This window comes from Salvelinus namaycush, chromosome 14, assembly GCF_016432855.1.
Source record: "Salvelinus namaycush isolate Seneca chromosome 14, SaNama_1.0, whole genome shotgun sequence".
NCBI lineage: Eukaryota > Metazoa > Chordata > Actinopteri > Salmoniformes > Salmonidae > Salvelinus > Salvelinus namaycush.
Genome location: NC_052320.1, coordinates 28,037,129 through 28,057,489, shown reverse-complemented (window position 1 = coordinate 28,057,489; position 20,361 = coordinate 28,037,129). Strand labels below are relative to the sequence as shown.

The 20,361-nt window shown below is 41.3% G+C and overlaps 1 protein-coding gene across 1 annotated transcript; it reads right to left on the bottom strand.

Moving 5' to 3' along the window:
* Positions 1-7,966: 7,966 nt before the first annotated feature.
* Positions 7,967-16,125, bottom strand: LOC120058927 (peptidyl-prolyl cis-trans isomerase FKBP1A-like). Its single transcript, XM_039007675.1, has 5 exons — positions 16,026-16,125; positions 15,857-15,904; positions 14,048-14,160; positions 10,531-10,698; positions 7,967-10,375 (listed from the first exon to the last, which is right to left on the bottom strand). Exons 1-4 carry the CDS (start codon positions 16,060-16,062, stop codon positions 10,570-10,572), a joined length of 327 nt encoding a protein of 108 aa, XP_038863603.1. The 5' UTR covers positions 16,063-16,125; the 3' UTR covers positions 7,967-10,375; positions 10,531-10,569.
* Between the last annotated feature and the right edge of the window lie 4,236 nt (positions 16,126-20,361).

Below are 20,361 nucleotides of genomic sequence, written 5' to 3'. Positions count from 1 at the left end.
GAGCAGTTGTCTCGGGGGCACATCCGTGGCTTGGTGGAATCTGCCAGCGTGCTGGGGGGTTTATTTCCTTGCCAGCGGGCTACAGTGCGTAAATACCCACCGCAAATCCGCATGAAGACTAGGGTTGAGTTAATGTAGGTTTGGGGAAGCTCCGTATCTCATCTCTCTTCTGTGGTGCTCAGGGTGATTGTCATTTCTTGAGTTGTGGTCTGGTGTGCTCAGCAGAGGGGACGAGTGAGATTTTTTTTTGTAACTATGGCGTCTTTTGTAGATGAGTTCATTCGCTTTCCATCAGAGGAATTGTTAGAATTAGGTACTAAAGAACAGCTGTTGAAAATCGCCGAATACTACAATGTTGAAATTAGTGATAAACGTCTAAAGAATTCTATTAGGTTGATATTGAAGGCCAATCTGATGGAGAGTGGTATTCTTGAAGTTATCACTGGGCCAGTCTCTGCTGAGGGGTCATCTCCCCGTAACGTTACAATGGCCATTCCATCGGTTAGTCCTAGTAGTCTTCTTTTTGAACAGCAGAAAGAACTGCTTTTGTTACAGCTGCAGCATGATCGTGTAAAGTATGAAAAGGAATTAGATATGGAGCATGATCGTGAGAAGCTAGAGCATGATCGTGTAAAGTATGAAAAGGAATTAGATATGCAGCAGGATCGTGAGAAGCTAGAGCATGATCGTGTAAAGTATGAAAAGGAATTAGCATTTAAACAAGATATGGAGATGGCTAAAATCAAGTTGCAACAAGAACGGATAGAGTTGATTAGGGAAGGAAAGATTTCAGGGGAGAGTTTGTTCTGGGAAGGTGACCCAGATTTACCTAGGGGTCGTTCCACTTTTGGTCGTGCCCCGGACACATTTGATATTGTTGGGAACTTACGGTTATTGCCTCAGTTTAATGAAAAGGACCCTGAGACATTCTTTTCGTTGTTTGAGCGTGTTGCTGACGCTAGGAGTTGGCCTGATTCTGACCGCACCTTAATGTTGCAGTGTGTGCTGACTGGTAAAGCGCAGGAAGCATATTCAGCTCTTAGTGTACACGACAGTGTCAGTTATGATAAGGTTAAAACGGCTGTGTTACAGATTTATGAATTGGTCCCTGAGGCTTACCGCCAACGATTTAGAACTTTAAAAAGGGATGATAAACAGACCCATGTTGAGTTTGCGCGACAATTATCTATACAGTTTAATCGCTGGTGTTCTGCCTCTGCAGTTGTGACTTTCCAAGGGCTGTGTGACCTGATTATGTTAGAGCAATTTAAGGACACAATCCCTGATCGTATTGCCACGTATATTAACGAACAAAAAGTAAAGAATATCGCTGAAGCTGCGGTTGTGGCGGATGAGTATGTGTTGACTCACAAAAGAGTCTTTGCAGAGCCCCGTATTCGGAATGAGTGGGGGCGTTCGGATAGATTTGGGCTTCGCTCACCGAGATATTTTGGTTCACGGGCAGAGTTCAATTCAACTCGGGTTGAGCCTGACTCCCGTGGTAAAGCTGACTTTGGGCAAGAGTGTCACTACTGTCAAGGTTCAGGTCATTGGAAAAACGAATGTCCACTTCTCAGATCAAAGGGTGCTTACGTTAAACCTAAGCCTACCGCGTTAGCTGCGCCGGTTCTACATCCGTTCATTCATGACTCATTGCCTCAGGTCCAGGAGCATGTGAAAGTACATATTGATCCAGACTATTTACCTTTCATTACGGAAGGTTTTGTGTCTATGATAGGAAGTAAGGAATTAGTGCCAGTGAAGATCTTGAGAGACACAGGTGCCTCTGAATCGTTTGTGTTGGAGTCTGTGTTACCCTTTTCAGCTGAGACTGATTTGGGGAATAGTGTTCTAATTAGGGGAATAGGTTTGAACACTCTTTCAGTTCCATTGCATAAACTGATGTTAGATTGTGGACTGGTGAAAGGTGAGGTTATTGTGGGGGTGCGTCCTTCGTTGCCTATTGAGGGTATCGACGTTATTCTTGGGAATAACTTGGCAGGTGAGCGGGTGTGGCCTGTCGCGTTTCCATCTCTAGTGGTTTCCACAAAGCCGTCAGTTGTTGAGATTCCTGATGAGTGTACAGAGCTTCCCAGAGGTGTTCAGTGCGTGTGCAGTGACGCGTTCTATGAGCCGTGGCGAACTGGTCACTGTGCCGACTAATGAGAAGTATGCCACTGCTTTCCCTGTTATTCCATTATCTGTTAACCGCTCAGATCTAATCAATGCGCAACGGACTGACTCCACATTAGAAGAGTTGCGTGACAAAATTGTGCCTGTGGAACAGTTGGGAGATGTCGCCCATGGTTATTTTCTCCTGGATGAGGTCCTGATGCGAAAGTGGGTGTCTCATGGTAGTTGTTTTCTAGGGGAGGCGATTAGTCAGGTTGTGGTACCAGTAAAACTTTGTGAGTTGGTGTTGACAACTTCTCACAATGATGTTGCTGGACATATGGGTGTAGGGAAAACATACCATCGCATATTAAGACATTTCTTTTGGCCTAGATTAAAGAGGGATGTTTCTGATTTCATCAACTTGCCACACCTGTCAATTAACTGGGAAACCTAATCAAGCTATTAAGCCGGTACCACTGTTTCCTATTCCTGTACTCAGCCAACCTTTTGAGTATCTGATTATTGACTGTGTGGGTCCTTTGCCTCGTTCTAAAAAAGGTAGTAGTTACCTGTTCACTGTGATGTGTCAGACCACAAGGTTTCCAGCAGCCTATCCTCTCCGGTCTATCACGACTAAGTCTGTGTTAAAAGCTTTGACTCAGTTTCTGTCACTGTTTGGAATACCTAAGGTCATTCAGAGTGATCAAGGGTCTAATTTCACCTCTAATCTGTTTGGTCAGGTTCCATCTTAAGCACCATCTGGCTAGCGCCTATCACGCGCAAAGTCAAGGAGCACTAGAACGTTTCCATCAAACACTTAAGTCTTTGTTGAGAAGTTATTGTACTGAGATGGATAAGGATTGGGAGGAGGGGTTGCCTTGGTTATTGTTAGCCGCTAGGGAGGTTTCACAGGAGAGCACCGGTTTTAGTCCAAATGACCTTGTGTTTGGACATAGGGTGCGTGGACTTCTATCTGTTCTTCAGGATGACTGGAAGTCTCCCGAGCCTCCTCAGTCTTTGTTATCGTATGTGTGTGATTTCCGGCGCCGCTTGTATGTCGCTGGCGAAATGGCTAAAGAAAAGCTATCATCTTCACAGGAGAGGATGAAAGGCATATTTGATCGCCGAGCTGAGCCACGTCACTTTAGTCCAGGTGACCAGGTTCTTGCTCTGCTGCCAATTGTTGGTTCTCCTTTTGAAGCCAAGTTTCAAGGTCCATATACAGTGGTGCGCAAGTACACTGAGCAAAATTATCTAGTTGCCACTCCAGAACGGAGGAAAGCACACCAGCTGTGCCATGTAAATTTGTTAAAACCCTATTATGCACGTTCCTCAGAGACTGAACAGTGGGAATCTATAGAGGACGGTAAACCTATTCTTTTGGCTGAAACCGTTATTCCCTTGGATTCTTCTCAGGATAGGTCTACGAATGAGGAGGAAGATGTTCCTGGTCCCGACGATTGCATACTGCAGGGTAGATTGAAAAATTCAGAGACACTGGATATGTTGGGCAGCATTCTCACTCATCTACCCGTTGATAGGCGGGAAGAGATGGTTGGTCTGATTCGGAGATTTCCAGGGTTGTTTTCTGATACACCTACACGTACAAACTTGATAGAACATGATATTGACGTTGGAGATGCTGACCCCATTCGTCAGCGGTTCTATAGAGTTTCTTTAGAGAAACTGCATTGTCTGGAGGCTGAGGTCAGATACATGCTGGAGAGTAAGATAGCAGAGCCTTCTTTCTCCAGTTGGGCTTCTCCCTGTATCTTGGTCAGAAAACCAGATGGATCAAACAGATTTTGTACAGACTACCGTAAGGTCAACAGTGTCACTAAGCCAGATTAATTTCCTCTTCCTCGGATGGAGGACTGCGTTGATCAAGTCGGGGCAGCTAGATTTGTGAGTAAATTTGACCTGTTAACCTGTCTAGGACTGGGGTGCCGCTAGCGGCACCCCCCCCCCCCCCCCCACTGAAAAGCCAGGGCGTGAAATTCAAAAAAAATATTTTTTTTAAATATTTAACTTTCACACATTAACAAGTCCAATACAGCTAATGAAAGATACAGATCGTGTGAATCCAGCAAACATGTCCGATTTTTAAAATGTTTTACAGGGAAGACACAATATGTAAATCTATTAGGTAAACACCTTAGCAAAAGAGACCATTTTTTCTTTGTCCACCAACACCACTAGCTATCACCAATTCGGCTAAACTAAGATATTGATAGCCACTAACCAAGAAAAAACCTCCTCAGATGACAGTCTGATAACATATTTATGGTATAGGATAGGTTTTGTTAGAAAAATGTGAATATTTCAGGTAGATATCATAGTTTACAATTGCACCCACCGTCACAAATCGACTAGAATAAATAGATAGAGCAACGTGTCTTACCTAATTACTAATCATAAAACATTTCGTAAAAATACACAGCATACACTAATCGAAAGACACAGATCCTGTGAATACAGACAATATTTCAGATTTTCTAAGTGTCTTACAGCGAAAACACAATAAATCGTTATATTAGCATACCACATATGCAAACGTTACCCCAGCATTGATTCTAGCCAAAGAGCGCGATAACGTCAACATCGCCAAAAGATATTAATTTTTTCACTAACCTTCTCAGAATTCTTCAGATGACACTCCTGTAACATCATATTACAACATACATATACAGTTTGTTCGAAAATGTGGATATTTAGCCACCAAAATCGTGGTTATACAATGAGAAAAGTAGCCGAGCTGGTCAGAAAATGCCGTGCGCCATATTACACAGTGATCTAGTCGTATACATAAATACTCATAAACGTGACTAAAAAATATAGGGTGGACAGCGATTGATAGACAATTTAATTCTTAATACAATCGCGGAATTAAATTTTTTAAATTATCCTTACTTTTCAATACAGTTTGCGCCAAGCGAAGCTACGTCAAAAAAGATGGCGTCCTAAGCCACTAACATTTTTCGACAGAAACACGATTTATCATAATAAATTGTTCCTACTTTGAGCTGTTCTTCCATCAGAATCTTGGGCAAAGAATCCTTTCTTGGGTCTAATCGTCTTTTGGTCGAAAGCTGTCCTCTTGCCATGCAGAAATGCACATTGCGTTCGGCATGAACTGGAACGGTGCCCAGAGATTCACAGTGGCTCAGAAATAAATGTCCCACAATCGCACTAAACGGATATAAATTGCTATAAAACGCTTTAAATTAACTACCTTATGATGTTTTTAACTCCTATAACGAGTAAAAATATGACCGGAGAAATATAACAGGCTACACTAATGCTTGGAAAAACAGTAGGTCGGTATCCTCCGCGCGCATGACGCACCTAGAAAAGAGGTCCTACCTACAGGATTTTTTCATTTATAGTGGCTGTGATTGGGCAATCGATACCATTCAAAGCGTCATCACGTAAAGGCATCCAGGGGAAGACGTAAGCAGTGTCCGTATACTAATAGGAATAACAGTGGCCTTAAAACTGACTCCAGAACAGGGGCCAAAATGTGTGAAATCTGACTCCATGTCAGGGAAATTGCTGTAGAATGAGTTCTGTTCCACTTAGAGACAAAATTTCAACGGCTATAGAAACTATAGACTGTTTTCTATCCAATAATAATAATAATATGCATATTGTACGATCAAGAAGTTTGTAGGAAGCCGTTTCAAAAATTACACGATTTCCATAAATAGTGACAACAGCACCCCCTAGCCTTAACAGGTTTTAAAGGGCTATTGGCAGGTGCCACTGACGAGTAGGGCACGTGAAATCTCTGCCTTTATTACACCCTCTGGTCTGTACTCATATTTGGTTATGAGTTTCGGACTGCGTAATGCACCTGCCACTTTTCAGCGACTTATGAACAGGGTTATCGCCGGTTTGACAGGGTGTGCTGTTTATCTGGACGATGTAGTGATATATGCAGATACATGGGAGGAACATCTGTTCCGTATTCAAGCCTTATTCGAACGCCTGGCTGAGGGTCACCTCACGATCAATCTGGCTAAATGTGAGTTTGCTCAGGCGACTGTTACATACCTTGGAAAGGTGGTTGGGCAGGGGGAAGTGCGTCCTGTTCGAGCTAAAGTGGTAGCTATTGATGCGTTTCCTCCACCAACTACTAAAAAGGAACTGATGCGTTTCTTGGGCATGATTGGTTATTACCGGGGTTTTTGTAATAACTTCTCTACTGTGGTCGCTCCATTGACAGATATGCTGAAAGCAAAGGCTGTTTACATTTGGTCTTCTCGTTGTCAACACGCTTTTGAAGAGGCAAAGAGGTTGCTTACCTCAACTCCGGTGCTGGCTGCTCCTCGCTTGGAATTGTCATTTACCTTGCAGGTGGATGCTAGTCATGTGGGGGCAGGGGCAGTTTTGCTGCAGGCAGATGTGTCTGGGGTTGAGAGACCTGTCAGTTTCTTTTCGAAAAAGTTTAACCATTATCAGTTAAACTACTCGGTCATTGAAAAAGAAGCGTTAGCACTCATCTGGGCGCTGCAACACTTTGAGGTCTATGTCGGGTCGGGGGTAGTACCTATTACGGTCTACACTGACCATAACCCTCTCACCTTTTTGAGGTCCATGATGTGTCCTAATCAGAGGATAATGAGATGGTGTTTATTTTTACAATCATTCCATCTCGATGTGCAGCACATTCGTGGAACGGATAACGTGATTGCTGATGCGCTCTCTCGTGCGCCCTCTTCCTGAATGTTTGTATGGTCAGGTTCTGTCTTTCCTGTCTATTCCGTCCTGGTCTGGGGAGTCTTCTTTCCTCTTAAAAGTTGCTTCCTATGCACTAATGTTGCTGAGGTCTGGGGAGTCTTCTTTCCTCTTAAATGTTGCTTCCTATGTATTAAGGTTGCTGAGGTCTGGGGAGTCTTCTTCCCTCTTAAATGTTGCTTCCCGTGCACCAAGGTTGCTGAGGTCTGGAGAAGAGGTTGGCTGGGGAAAATTTGGAAGTGGGAACACGTACCCCTCATCAATTTGGGACGCAAGTGCTGTGTCAGTTTAGGACATACCAGAGGGTGGTATGTTGTTCCGGGGTCCTTGTTGGTCCCCGGTTTTATGGGGGGGAATGTGACGACCCTCCCACTCTGTCTACCGTTTTCTCTCTCTTTGCTCTTGTTTCCTTATTAGGATGCCGGTGGGCGGAGTTGGGAGGGTCGTCAGCTACATGGGAAACACCTGGGCCCACTCTCCCAGGATAAATACACCACTTCCCCATTCATGGAGGAGACTCTCTCCAGGCAGACACCTTGACAGATTTGTTTGTGTTTCGGTTATGTTTCATGGTGCTTTTTGGTTGTTTGTGTTAGCATCTTTCAACACCCTGCATTATCACATTCATGCATGCAAAACACTCACTTACACTACTGATTACACACCCCATTGTATATTATACCTAGTTTCGTTATTTAAATAAATATATTTTGTTACTCCTTATCTCCACGTGGTCTCCCTTTTGTTACGGGCTCTGAGCCGGTTCGTGACAATACCCATATACCCACAAATATCAGTGCAACAGTATAGTCTACCACCAATGTCCCACTTTTTCTGACAACCAGATACCCAATATCCTTCTTTGCCCTACCATTGACATCACAGAGACCTAAAGGGGAAAAAATATATCGTTTTTCCCAAAGCAGCTTAGAGAGAACTATTGCAACGGCACATTTTTTTTTTTTCATCATTGGTTTTGCCTGCATATGTAACTCGGCACACAAATAGACAATACATAGGAGGACCATTTGTGCCACACACCTAGAAAGCTGTAACATCAAGAACAATGATGGCCAGCATCTGAAAAAGTGCTTTCTGAATTATAAAATGAACATTATTTCAACAGGCTTTATTTAATGTCATACATAACATGGATGCCTCTGTCACCGGACTACAACAACACAGCATTTCATTTAGGCAGTGTGGTCAGTCTTACGAATGACACTGACAAAATAATTACTTTACATTACAGGTACAGTATAAGTAATTCAGATGCCAATTAAGTTGGCACCGGAAAAATATAATGGCAATTTGTGAAACAAAATAAGGTGGAGGTGACAATCGATTCCACAACCCCAAAATTCAGGCATTTCACTTCTAAGAAAAGCATCATCACTACTCCAACTAATGAGAGTATACTACAGAGCCATTTTCTGTTGACCATCAAGTCACTTTCCCGACATTAAAAAAAAACACCCTAGCAGAATAGCTAATGCCGATGTCGGGACCTTGGAAAACTTAACAGCGAGTGAGTGATGACCATGAAAAACACAAGACTGATGGTTATAACTGTTTAAGAAGTATATTATTCTTCTGCCTTTATCTAGCTCTATTTGTGATATTTTACCTTGCCTCGCTGACTCTGTATTCAATCTTCCAGATGACATCTGCAATGTTGTAGATGATAACCATCTAGTTACATGTTTGTTAACTTGCACTAGCTGCATTTGATCATATCCACTGCTAAGTGAACTAAGAGGTTTCTCTTCGAACTGCGCGCGCCCGAGAACTGGATCAATACAGTTCCCCCATCTTTGCACTAATATGTTTAAAGCTCTCAATGGGGTTAAAGATTTGACTTGGAAAGAAAAAGTGATTCAAATGCAAAGCATTAACACCTATAGATCAGGATATTATTAACATGCAAACCTGGCTAGTTTGTGGTTGTGTGTCTGGTAAAGAGAGGCACACATAGGATACAACAATTCTCTACTGTACTAGTTCCTCTGTGCAGAATGCTCACTAGCTCCTAATAAAATGAACAATCAAAATGAAAGAACCACTATGAAAGGTCTGGATAAATTACGTATAAAAACAAAGTTCTTATTTTAGGTATCCTACAACTCAATATTTTACTACACTTATGCCACTCAACATTACACTAAACCAAATCAATTAATATTTGTTCTACTTTCAGCTGGGAGAGGTGTGGATGCAAATATGTGCTTTTCATATTCTATTAATTTTGTTCCTCAGTTAAAGAGAAAATCCACTCAAAAACAAATCTAAGCATTTTCATAATCATGATATGGCCGGTGACAATTTGTTTCTTGAAAGTCCAATATCTTGAAACTTGACATGCAAAACATTTTTGGGACTGAATCAACAATGGACTAAAGAAAAATACCAAAAGATCATTTGAGTGCATTTTCCCCTTTAAGATTTACTCAAGCACCAGCCCTCCATGTTAGTGATAGGTACTCTTACAAACAGATGAATGTCGCTGCTAATATTTCATTGGTATTTTGTATTACTCATAACCATGCACAACCAATAATTTGAGAAACAAAGAAAAGTAAAGCACAATTCAAAAATTCAAGACTAAGAACATCAAGATTTTTAAGGTTATGGCTCATAGGTGTTTAAAGAGGGTGAATTGAAAGAAATATATAACTGAGTAACCAGGTTTCCATCCAACCTTTTTATGTCGGTTAGAAAATGTCACAGGCCTGGTGGAAACAGCACATTTTTCTGTGAACTTTCCAAATGTCGACAAAACAAAATACGCTACACAAGGTGGGATCTTTATGTGTCAGTAAAATGTATTATGCGAGAAATGGCGATGGAAATGCTTTTATGCGCAAATATTGATAACTATCATCTCGAAGTCACGTGATGATATGTTGCGTGGTCCTCCCACTACGACTCGGGAAAGCATGCAGTTTATTAGGCTACAAATAAAATCAGTTGTAAATACCTTCACAGGGTGGTGAAAGTGCAAGGTGATGAGCTTGATGCTCCTTTCAATAAATATTGAGGGTCTTATTCTGGTGACATGATCGATGCTTGGCTGCCGTTTGAAAAATATATACTTATAATCTAGCTATGTTGTAGGCTATACCCACACTGTATCTGTAAACTGTTGGCTAGAGCACACGTGCCAATACCAGAGTGGGCACATTTGCTATAATGCAACATTTGTGAGAAAAAAAATCATTAGAGTTGAAAATGCATGGAAACCCATTTTTTTCTTTAAAAAACAAATTGGTATATGGGAAATTAACTGCAACAGTAATTATGTGCACTAGGTAATCACGCATCTCTGGTGAGTAAATGTAGATTTTACAATATTCGCATGAAAATCTGTCACCAATTGGATGGAAACCTAGCTACTGACAAAAACACAGATTTTGTATACATGGATAAAATATTGACCAGTGTTGGAACTATAGACTCAAGCCTCTTCTGGAATCAAGTGTAGACTCTCCTATCTTCTCTATATGTTTCCAAGGTAGGAAGTGACCTGCGAAGACAAAGAGGAGAAAGGAATTAGATTGAAACCATTGCTAAAACCATACCAGACGTTTGCGTGGTTCAGTCCTGTATACTAGATGCATTTGTACTATTACCTCAACTGAGAATAACATAACAATTTGAAAATCTTCAAAAAGTACTTACAATTTTTTTTAAATAAAGAAAATAGGTAGTGGGGATGCTTCATTCAAGGCTTAGTAGCTCAACATCAAAGAGGAGGGTGGCGTTGGGTGGGATGATCCCCGGGTGGCCCTTCGCCCCGTAAGCAAAGTCAGGCGAGCAGGTCAGCCTGGCCCTCTGACCGACACTCATCTTCAGGACAAGGGAGAGAGGACATAGGCAGAGATAAGCTATGGTTCATTTTTTAGAGAAACATTCATTGACACTGTTGACAACTTTTTTGCTCAAATCTAATTAATTATGCATCACTTTTTGGTTGGACTTGAGCAGCAATTCACACAAGCCCAGATGCTCACTGTTTGAATACTAAACAGAGGATTGTGTGTGGGAGGTGTTTGTCATGCTGTAAGTGTGGTGACTCTGATGAAAATGCCAAAGGCTCTTGTGGAAGAGTGCCATTAGCTGGGAGAATACCTAGCCCACACAACGAAGACTAATAAGGGTACGTCTGAATCTGTTGCCCTAATCAACTTCCTGTCAAACGCCCAGACGAAATGCTTTGAGGTACCCAAGGTCTCAGTCTCTCCCTCCTGTTGCACATATCTTCCTTTTAAATCTGTTGCAGCTATACATCACATGGCTGTAAAACAGAGGGCAGACTGTGTGCACTGCCCCATGGTGCATGAAACTACTTCAGTGTTTTATAGACCCCACCAAGCATGTCATTTGTTCAGATAACACTATGTATCAGTGGTGGAAAATTACCCAATTGTCATACTTGAGTAAAAGTACCTTAATAGAAATGAATCACGTAAAAGTTAGTCTCCCAGTAAAAGTATTTGTTTTTAAATATACTTAAGTATCAAAAGTAAATGTAATTGCTAAAATATACTGTACTTGAGTATCAAAAACAAATAATTTCAAATTCCTTATATGAAGCAAACCAGGCTGCACCATTTTATTTATATTATTTACAAATAGCCAGGGGCACACTCCAACATAACTTACAAAACGAAGCATGTGTGTTTGAGTCCGTCAGATCAGAGGGATGTTCTCTTGATGAGTGCGTGAATATGACCATTTTCCTATCCTGCTAAGCATTCAAAATGTAACAAGTACTTTTGGGTGTCAAATGTATGGAGGGAAAAAAACATTTTATTTATTTTAGGAATGTAGTGAAGAAAATGAAGTTGTAGGGGCCTCCCGGGTGGCGCAGTGGTCTAGGGCACTGCATCGCAGCGCTAGCTGTGCCACCAGAGACTCTGGGTTCGCGCCCAGGCTCTGTCGCAGCCGGCCGCGACCGGGAGGTCCGTGGAGCGACACACAATTGGCCTAGCGTCGTCCGGGTTAGGGAGGGTTTGGCCGGTAGGGATATCCTTGTCTCATCGCGCACCAGCGACTCCTGTGGCGGGCGCAGTGCACGCTAACCAAGGTCGCCAGGTGCACGGTGTTTCCTCCGACACATTGGTGTGGCTGGCTTCCGGGTTGGATGCGCGCTGTGTTAAGAAGCAGTGCGGCTTGGTTGGGTTGTGTTTCGGAGGACGCATGGCTTTTGACCTTTGTCTCTCCCGAGCCTGTACGGGAGTTGTAGCGATGAGACAAGATAGTAACTACTAACAATTGGATACCATGAAATTGGGGAGAAAAAGGGGGTAAAATTCAACAACAAAAAAGAAAGAAAGTGAAGTTGTCAAAAATATAAAGAGTAACAAAGATAACCCCCCAAAAAACTACTTAAGTAGTACTTTCAAGTATGTTTACACCACTGCTATGCATGAAAACAATCTTCCTACAGAAATGAGGGCTGTACCTGGAAGTTAAATTCATCAAGCAATTTAAAATGTGTTTCCTCTGGATAATCTTGACTGAGGGTATCATATACAGTACCTTCAGAATCTACTCACCCCCCTTGACATTTTCCACATTGCGTTAGAGCCTAAATTTAAAATGGATTACGATTTTTTTTGTCAGAGCCCACACACACACACAATACCCCATAATGTCAAAGGGGAGTTGTGTTTCTAGAATTGTTTACAAATGTATTAAAAATGAAAACTTGAAATAAGTATTCAACCCCTTCGTTATGGCAAGCCTAAATAAGTTCAGGAGTAAAAACTTGCTTATAAACAAGTCACATAATTTGCATGGAGTCGCTGTGTGAAAGTTTCAGGAATTTTGAATGACTACCTTATCTCTGTACCTCACACATACAATTACCTGTAAGGTCCCTCAGTCAAGCAATGAATTTCAAACATAAAGACCAGGGAGGTTTTCCAATGCCTCGCAAAGAGCACCTATTGGTAGATGGTTAAAAAAAGCAAACAAATATCCCTTTGAGCATAGTTAAGTTATTAATTACACTTTGGACGTACACCCAGTCACTACAAATATACAGGCGTCCTTCCTAACTCAGTTGCCGGAGAGGAAGGAAACCCCTCAGGGATTTCACAATGAGGCAAATGGGGACTTTAAAACAAACAGTTAGAGTTTAATGGCTGTGATAGTTCTCCTGAGGATGGATCAACATTGTAGTTACTCCAAACTACTATCCTAAAATGACAGAGTAAAAATAATGAAGCCTGTACAAAAAAAATATTCCAAAACATGCAACAAGGCACTAAAGTAAAACTACAAAAAAGATTTGGCAAAGCAATTCACTTTTTGTCCTGTATACAAAGTGTTATATTTGGGGAAAATCCAATACATTACTATCACTCTCCATATTTTCAAGCATAGTAGTGGCCGCACCATGTTATGGGTATGATTGTAATCGTTATGGACTTGGGAGTTTTTTCAGGATAAAAAATATACGGAATGGGGCTAAGGCAAAATCCTAGAGGAAAATCTGGTTTGGTCCACTTTCCAGACACTGGGAGATTAATTCACTTTTCAGCAAGACAATAACCTAAAACACAAGGCCAAATCTACACTGGAGTTGCTTACCAAAACAGTGAATGTTCCTGAGTGGCCGAGTTACAGTTTTGATTGAAAATCTATGGCAAGACCTGAAAATGGTTGTCTAGCAATGATCAACAACCAATTTGACAGATCTTGACATTTTAAAAATAATAAAATGTGCAAATATTGTACAATCCAGGTGTGCAAAACTCTTAGACTTATCCAGAAAGACTGACAGCTGTAATCGCTGCCAAAGGTGAATCTAATATGTATATCAGGGGGTTGAATACTTATGTAAAATCAAGATTGTGTTTTATTTAATGTTTTTTTTTTACAAAATGCTAAATTTCTCACTTTGACAGAGTAGTGTGTAGATCATTGACAGAAAACGACAATTAAATCAATTTTAATCCCACCTTGTAACATAAAATGTGGAAAAAGCTAAGGGGTGTGAATACTTTCTGAAGGCACTAAGTGACTGCATTGCAAATACATATACATATGGGATTTTCTGTGTTACAGTATGTCTAAATGGAAACCTCTCAGTTACAAGGAGATGTGTTCATTTCAACACAAAACCCTTCTCATGTACTTCCTAGAATTAGAGGCAGACAGACACCAGACATCTGCACAGTACACCCACCTGCACGACTCCCTCTTCCCAGCCACGGATCACTTCCTGTTTTCCTATTTTAAACCTAAAGGGCTTGTCACTGTCACGGGAGGAGTCAAACTTGCGTCCATCCGTCAGGGAGCCTGAACAGGAAGGAGGAGGAAATGAGAACAGAGCATAAAGGATTTATTTTGACAGTCTGTAACAGAGAAGGTTACGTTTATTACGTTTTAAAGCAATAACTTCAGGACTGAACTGGGGGTGCAATTCCTGTACTAAAACCGAAATGAACTTGAGCTTAAGCAGACAGACTGTCCCCTAATGGACATCTATCATTGTTACAGTTGTAAATGTTTTTTTTTAAATTAATTTCTCTTTTTGACCTGAACTGTTGGAGTTCAGCACTTACAAATGTCACCGTACCCTGCAATTACATGCTCCCGAGTGGCGCAGCAGTCTAAGGCACTGCATCTCAGTGCAAGAGGCATCACTACAGTCCCTGGTTCAAATCTAGGCTGTGTCACATCAGGCCGTGATTGGGAGTCCCATAGGGCAGTGCACAATTGGCCCAGCGTCCTCCAGGTTTGGCCAGGGTAGGCCGTCATTGTAAATAAGAGTTTGTTCTTAACTGACTTGCCTAGTTAAATAAAAAAAATGAAAACATCTGCAACCCTGTACATGTGACTGACAATCTAATCAGGTCAGTAGAAGGGATTCCAAGGACTTCAGAAATAGCCCCTGCAGCTGTCTGAGGTGGGCAGAAGGGGGAAAAACGGAAAATGGGGCCATAAGAGTGTTTCCTGCTGCACATCTCTCTCTATTTAATGATCTATTAGGGATGGAATTCAACAACATTTTCAGTTGTATTTTGACTTAAAAAGGAAACTCGGGGACATGAGGTTGCCACAGACAACACAGCAGATATGTATCAGATGAGTATCACTGGTGTCTACCTTTAACATAACATGAGGGTACAATTGACAAATGAAAAATAAACCACGATAATTTTCAATCAAATGGGAACTCAAATTGACTATTGTTGCTATAGCAAAGTAGAACAGGTGTACTCTTGACGATTGCTTACACATTTTGCATTGGCATGAATCCGAGTATAATGTCAAAATTACATAATCTCATTTGTGTTACAATATCAACTGCCAATTGAATAGTCTCAATCGTATGAGAACATGTCAAGTAGAAATGTCAATCTAACTGAAAATAAACCAATAAACCAACCCCTGTAGCTATTATCCTATTGGGTTTGTTAAATTGTTCCATTAAACTAATTAGTAAACGATTCAAAAGAAACGAGTCACTCCAGACAGCGATAATCCGTTCTAACCAACTTCAACAAAGGCAGGAAATCAGACAAGGTTAAAATCCCTCAACGTCTTGTCTGTCTCGGATTTAACCCTGCGGCGGCCGACGTCTGAAGTCATTCAAGGCAGACACATTAAATTGCTTTTACCATACTATAACCACCGATGGTGACAGGTGGCAACAACGTAACAAAGTAGTCGAGACTTCTCGTACGCGATGTTACAATGTTCCTATAACTGCATTCCAATACAAGGAAGCAGCCTCCATTTACAGAAAGCTGTAATACAACACATGGATGGGTGGCCAGCTACAGTTGTACTTGCAATTGCATCCTAACGGAATTCCCTTGAATTAACTAAATATAGTATTCCTACACAGCCAAGAGGATGAGCCAAAATACATCCATTCGCAAAGGCTACTGATACAACATGCGGCCTATCAAAAGTATGAATGAATCAAAAAAACGATTGGAATTTGCAGTGGTGCATGCATACGTCTCAGGAAATATCCCAAACTCACCAACATAATGCACAACACACGTCTGTCCTTTTTTAGGGAAAGTTCTTCCTGTGGAAGAATAAACGCATAGAAAAACAGGATAACGGTTGAGAAGACGATGATTAATTAATTTGAAAGAACGGAAATCCACCATAAATCTGAAGCGAAGATATGCATAAAAACATTTTACCATCGCCAGGGGTTATTGTCTCAATTTCGACTCCCATTTGTTCGGTACACCCTATCAAGAAACTCGCCTCCCGCAATCTGCTACTTCAGTTGCTGTTCATAACTGTCTCTGTGCAGCGGCGTGACCCAGTGTTGCCAACGCTTTAGTAACGAAAGTAGCTATTGGCTGTCCTAAAAGTCGCTACATGACGTCATCGCCTAATTTGCATAATTGGCCATGTGCATGTAATTGTGATGGATGCTGTAGGAGAGACAAAAAGTGAGTAAAAAACACCCTAAATATGTTTAGAACTACAAATAAACTTTCTTCTGTCGATTCTTGTTTTTTTTATGTCACAATTCCAACCCTCCTCCTTTATCTGGGCTTGGGACCGGCAAAAGTGACCCAAAAGAGACACTCTGGCGGAGTTACTTTTAAAAAAAAATTGTTTTTAATGTAAACCAGGGCGGGATCAGCCAGCGGCATGCGCGATTCATTTGTAGTCTGGAGGCGGAGGGGTGAACATCTCCTGCTCTGACTGCAGCGCGAGGCCTGAGCTGCCTGAGGACCCCTCTAGCAACATATTTTCAAAAAAGCGACTAGTGACAAATCTAGCGACTTTCTGGTGTTATTGGAGACTTTTGGAGACTCTGACATGAAAGCAGGTATCGTTCTTACTCTTCTCAACGAGGCCCCACCCCCATCCCAATTATTGGAGGACCAAAAATAGCAGATAATCGGGTCGATTTTTATATATATATATATATATATATATATATATATATATATATATATATATATAATAATAATTGGGATGGGGGTGGGGCCTCGTTACAAATCTATATATTTGTAATAATGACAATTACAACAATACTGAATGAACAATGAACAGTTTTATTTTAACTTAATATAATACATAAATAAAATCTATTTAGTCTCAAATAAATAATGAAACCTGCTCAATTTGGTTTAAATAATGCAAAAATACAGTGTTGGAGAAGAAAGTCAAAGTGCAATATGTGCCATGTAAAAAAAAAGCTAACGTTTAAGTTCCTTGCACAGAACATGAGAACATATGAAAGCTGGTGGTTCAATATTCCCAGTTAAGAAGTTTTAGCTTGTAGTTATTATGACAGGTCGACTATTTCTCTCTATACCATTTGTATTCCATATACCTTTGACTATTGGATGATCTAATAGCAGTGGTGGGCCGTCAGGGCCTGCAAGGCCTTCTCTGCTGGCCTAAACATCATCAGAATATAATTATTTTTTTTTTAATATATTTCCCCACAAATATGTATTAAATTATTCCCCAGAGTAAGAGTTATACTCTTCATTTCATCGCTTTCCTCTTGGTTGCACTGCTTCCAGCCCCAGGTTGAGATTTTGAGGGCTGGTCTTTATGTTAGATCTTTTATCCAATCATATTCAGCCATCATGTGTTGCCAGGGGTCTAAAATCTGCCCTCAGGCCTTCAGAATCAACAGTGCGGGCGCTTGTAGCTTATAGTGAATGGAAATGAAAATTTAGTGTCAACCAATCAGCTTTAGAGTTGGCTATTGTACGCCTTCTGGCTGGCTCCAGTGTTACACAGGAGCCAGCTAGCAGGCGTAGTGCGTGCACGTCTTTTGATTGGATTACCAATATTGAGAGGCAGGTCCTATGGAGATCTAGGAAACTGAATTTGATAAACGAATTAATTCGCGTACTACTAAGCTGTTTTTTCAACCCACAATGGCGGAAGGAGGAGAAGATATCGATTTGGTCGAGGATATAATTATAACGCCATTCTCAAGACGAACTTTTCAAGAAAAGTTAGACATTGTAAGGAGAGGTCGCCCGACGCCACAAAGCCTGTCACAGGCGGGAAAGTGCTTCGTTCGCTCGCCACTTTCAAAGTTTCAACTACGAGCGCTGTCAATGGCTCACAGGCTCCTTGGCTCCGAGAAGCACTGCAAACTGTACTGCTGGGAATGCCTATTATTTGCAAGTGATCGATTTGGTGTTTGGAGCCACACTGGCTTTGCAAACTTGAGTTGTCTAACCAAGGCAGCAACGAGACACCAAAGTACGGCTGGGCACTAACAAGCAATGGTGCTTTTGAAAACTTTTGGGGACACCGGAGTGGATCTACAGCTCAAAGAACAAACGCGCAGGGCAACGGAGCTGCACAATGAAAAGGTGAAGGGAAATATTGAAAAGACTCATTGATTGTGTCATGTTTTTGGGTAAACACTGTTTACCCAAAAATGTCAATTTGTCAATTTCAAGGTGACCTGGTTATACTGCGTTTCTGTCTAAATGTATAGTTTCTAGAGCCATGGCATCATAATGAGGTGGATTAATTCGGGTGGGACTGTGTAGTACCTCACTGAAGGCCCAGGCCCCAGGCCCACGGCACGCCACTGTCTAATAGGCACTTTAGTATTGCCAGCCTAATGTCAGGAGTTGATAGGCTTGAAGTCATAAACAGCGCTGTGAAGCAAGCATTGCTAAGAGCTGCTGGTAAACGCAGTAAAGTTTGAATGAATGCTTACGAGCCTGCTGCCGCCTACCACCGCTCAGTCAGACTGCTCTATCAAATATCAAATCATATACTTAATTATAATATAATAAAACACAGAAATACGAGCCGTTGGTCATTAATATGGTCAAATCAAGAAACTATCATTTCGAAAACAAAACGTTTATTCTTTCAGTGAAATACAGAACCGTTCCGTATTTTATCAAACGGGTGGCAACCCTAAGTCTAAATATTGCTGTTACATTGCACAACTTTCAATGTTGTCATAATTATGTAAAATTCTGGCAAATTAGTTTGCCAAGCGGCGACTCTGCATGCAATGAACGCAAGAGAAGTGACACAATTTCCCTAGTTAATATAGCCTGCTAACATGAATTTCTTTTAACTAAATATGCAGGTTTAAAAAAATATATACTTCTGTGTATTGATTTTAAAAGAAAGGCATTGATGTTTATGGTTAGGTACATTCGTGCGATGATATTTTTTTTTCCGCAAATGCCCTTTTGTTAAATCATCCCGTTTAGCAAAGTAGGCTGTGATTCGATGATAAATTAACAGGCACCGCATGGATAATATGCAATGCAGGACAAGCTAGTTAACCTAGTAATATCATAAACCATGTGTAGTTAACTAGTGATTGTGAAGATTGTTTTTTATAAGATAAGTTTAATGCTAGCTTGCAACTTACCTTGGCTCCTTGCTGCACTCGCTTTACAGGTGGTCAGCCTGCCACGCAGTTTCCTCGTGGAATGCATTGTAATTGGCCCTAATCGGCGTCCAAAAATGCAGATTACCGATTGTTATGAAAACTTGAAATCGGCCATGCCGATTAATCGGTCGACCTCTACAACATACACTTAGTATTACTTTCTTAGCTACAGTATACATATCTCCCTGGCATATTGCATCATTTATACAGCAGCATACAATACATTTTTGGACTCACCTTGATGGGCTGTGCTCACTTGAACAGGAAGGTGGCGCGGCGGTCCTTCATGGGCAAACTTTGCCATCAAAGTGTGGCATTCTCTAAGTTTATGGTGCTTTCAAGACAACTCAGAACTCTTCAGGTCGGAGCTCCAGAAAGAGGCCAAAATTCCCGACTTGGAATTCCGAGTTGGATGACCGTTCAAAACGTATTTTCCCAGTCGGAGCTCATTTTTTTTCTCAGAGTTCCCAGTTTTCTTGGAACTCACTGAAGTCTGAGATTTCCCAGTTCAAAGTTTCCAGTTGTTTTGAAAGCGGAAGAAGATATGCTGGATTGACAGCATGGCCAATGATGCATGTTTATCCTTTTAAACCTGGAAAAGAGACTCATTTAACCCAGACTTGGACCACACATCCACTCCACTGAATAGCAGGCTAGTGCTTGCAGTTAGCCACTGATTGCTTCCAAACCGCTCATTGTTGAATTTGCCATTTCCAACTTGTCTAATGGCCGATGAACACCGATACATTTTATCTACAATTTCTCTTCATATGACAAGGATTAAAAAGGATTTGCCAATAGATTGTCAACTTGATTCATGATGACTGCTAGCGTGCTACCTAAGATTTTGAAAGTATGATGTTGACAGTCCAATCAAAGCTACTGTAGATATGTGATTTGACTTCATTTTATCTGTTGACGATGAGCCTTCTTGGATGAGCACTTCTAATGTAACTCTATGGCAGCACCCAAGGGGCCTGAATTTGAGCTCTCCCCGTGAGCGACAGAACACTGAGCCAATCACAGCGCAACTAGAGAACATTACCAACCCCTACACTCTGTATTTTCCGCTGAAGTACCTGCATTTGAGCTGCCTTAAGAAAGCAAAAAAGAGACCATGTTTG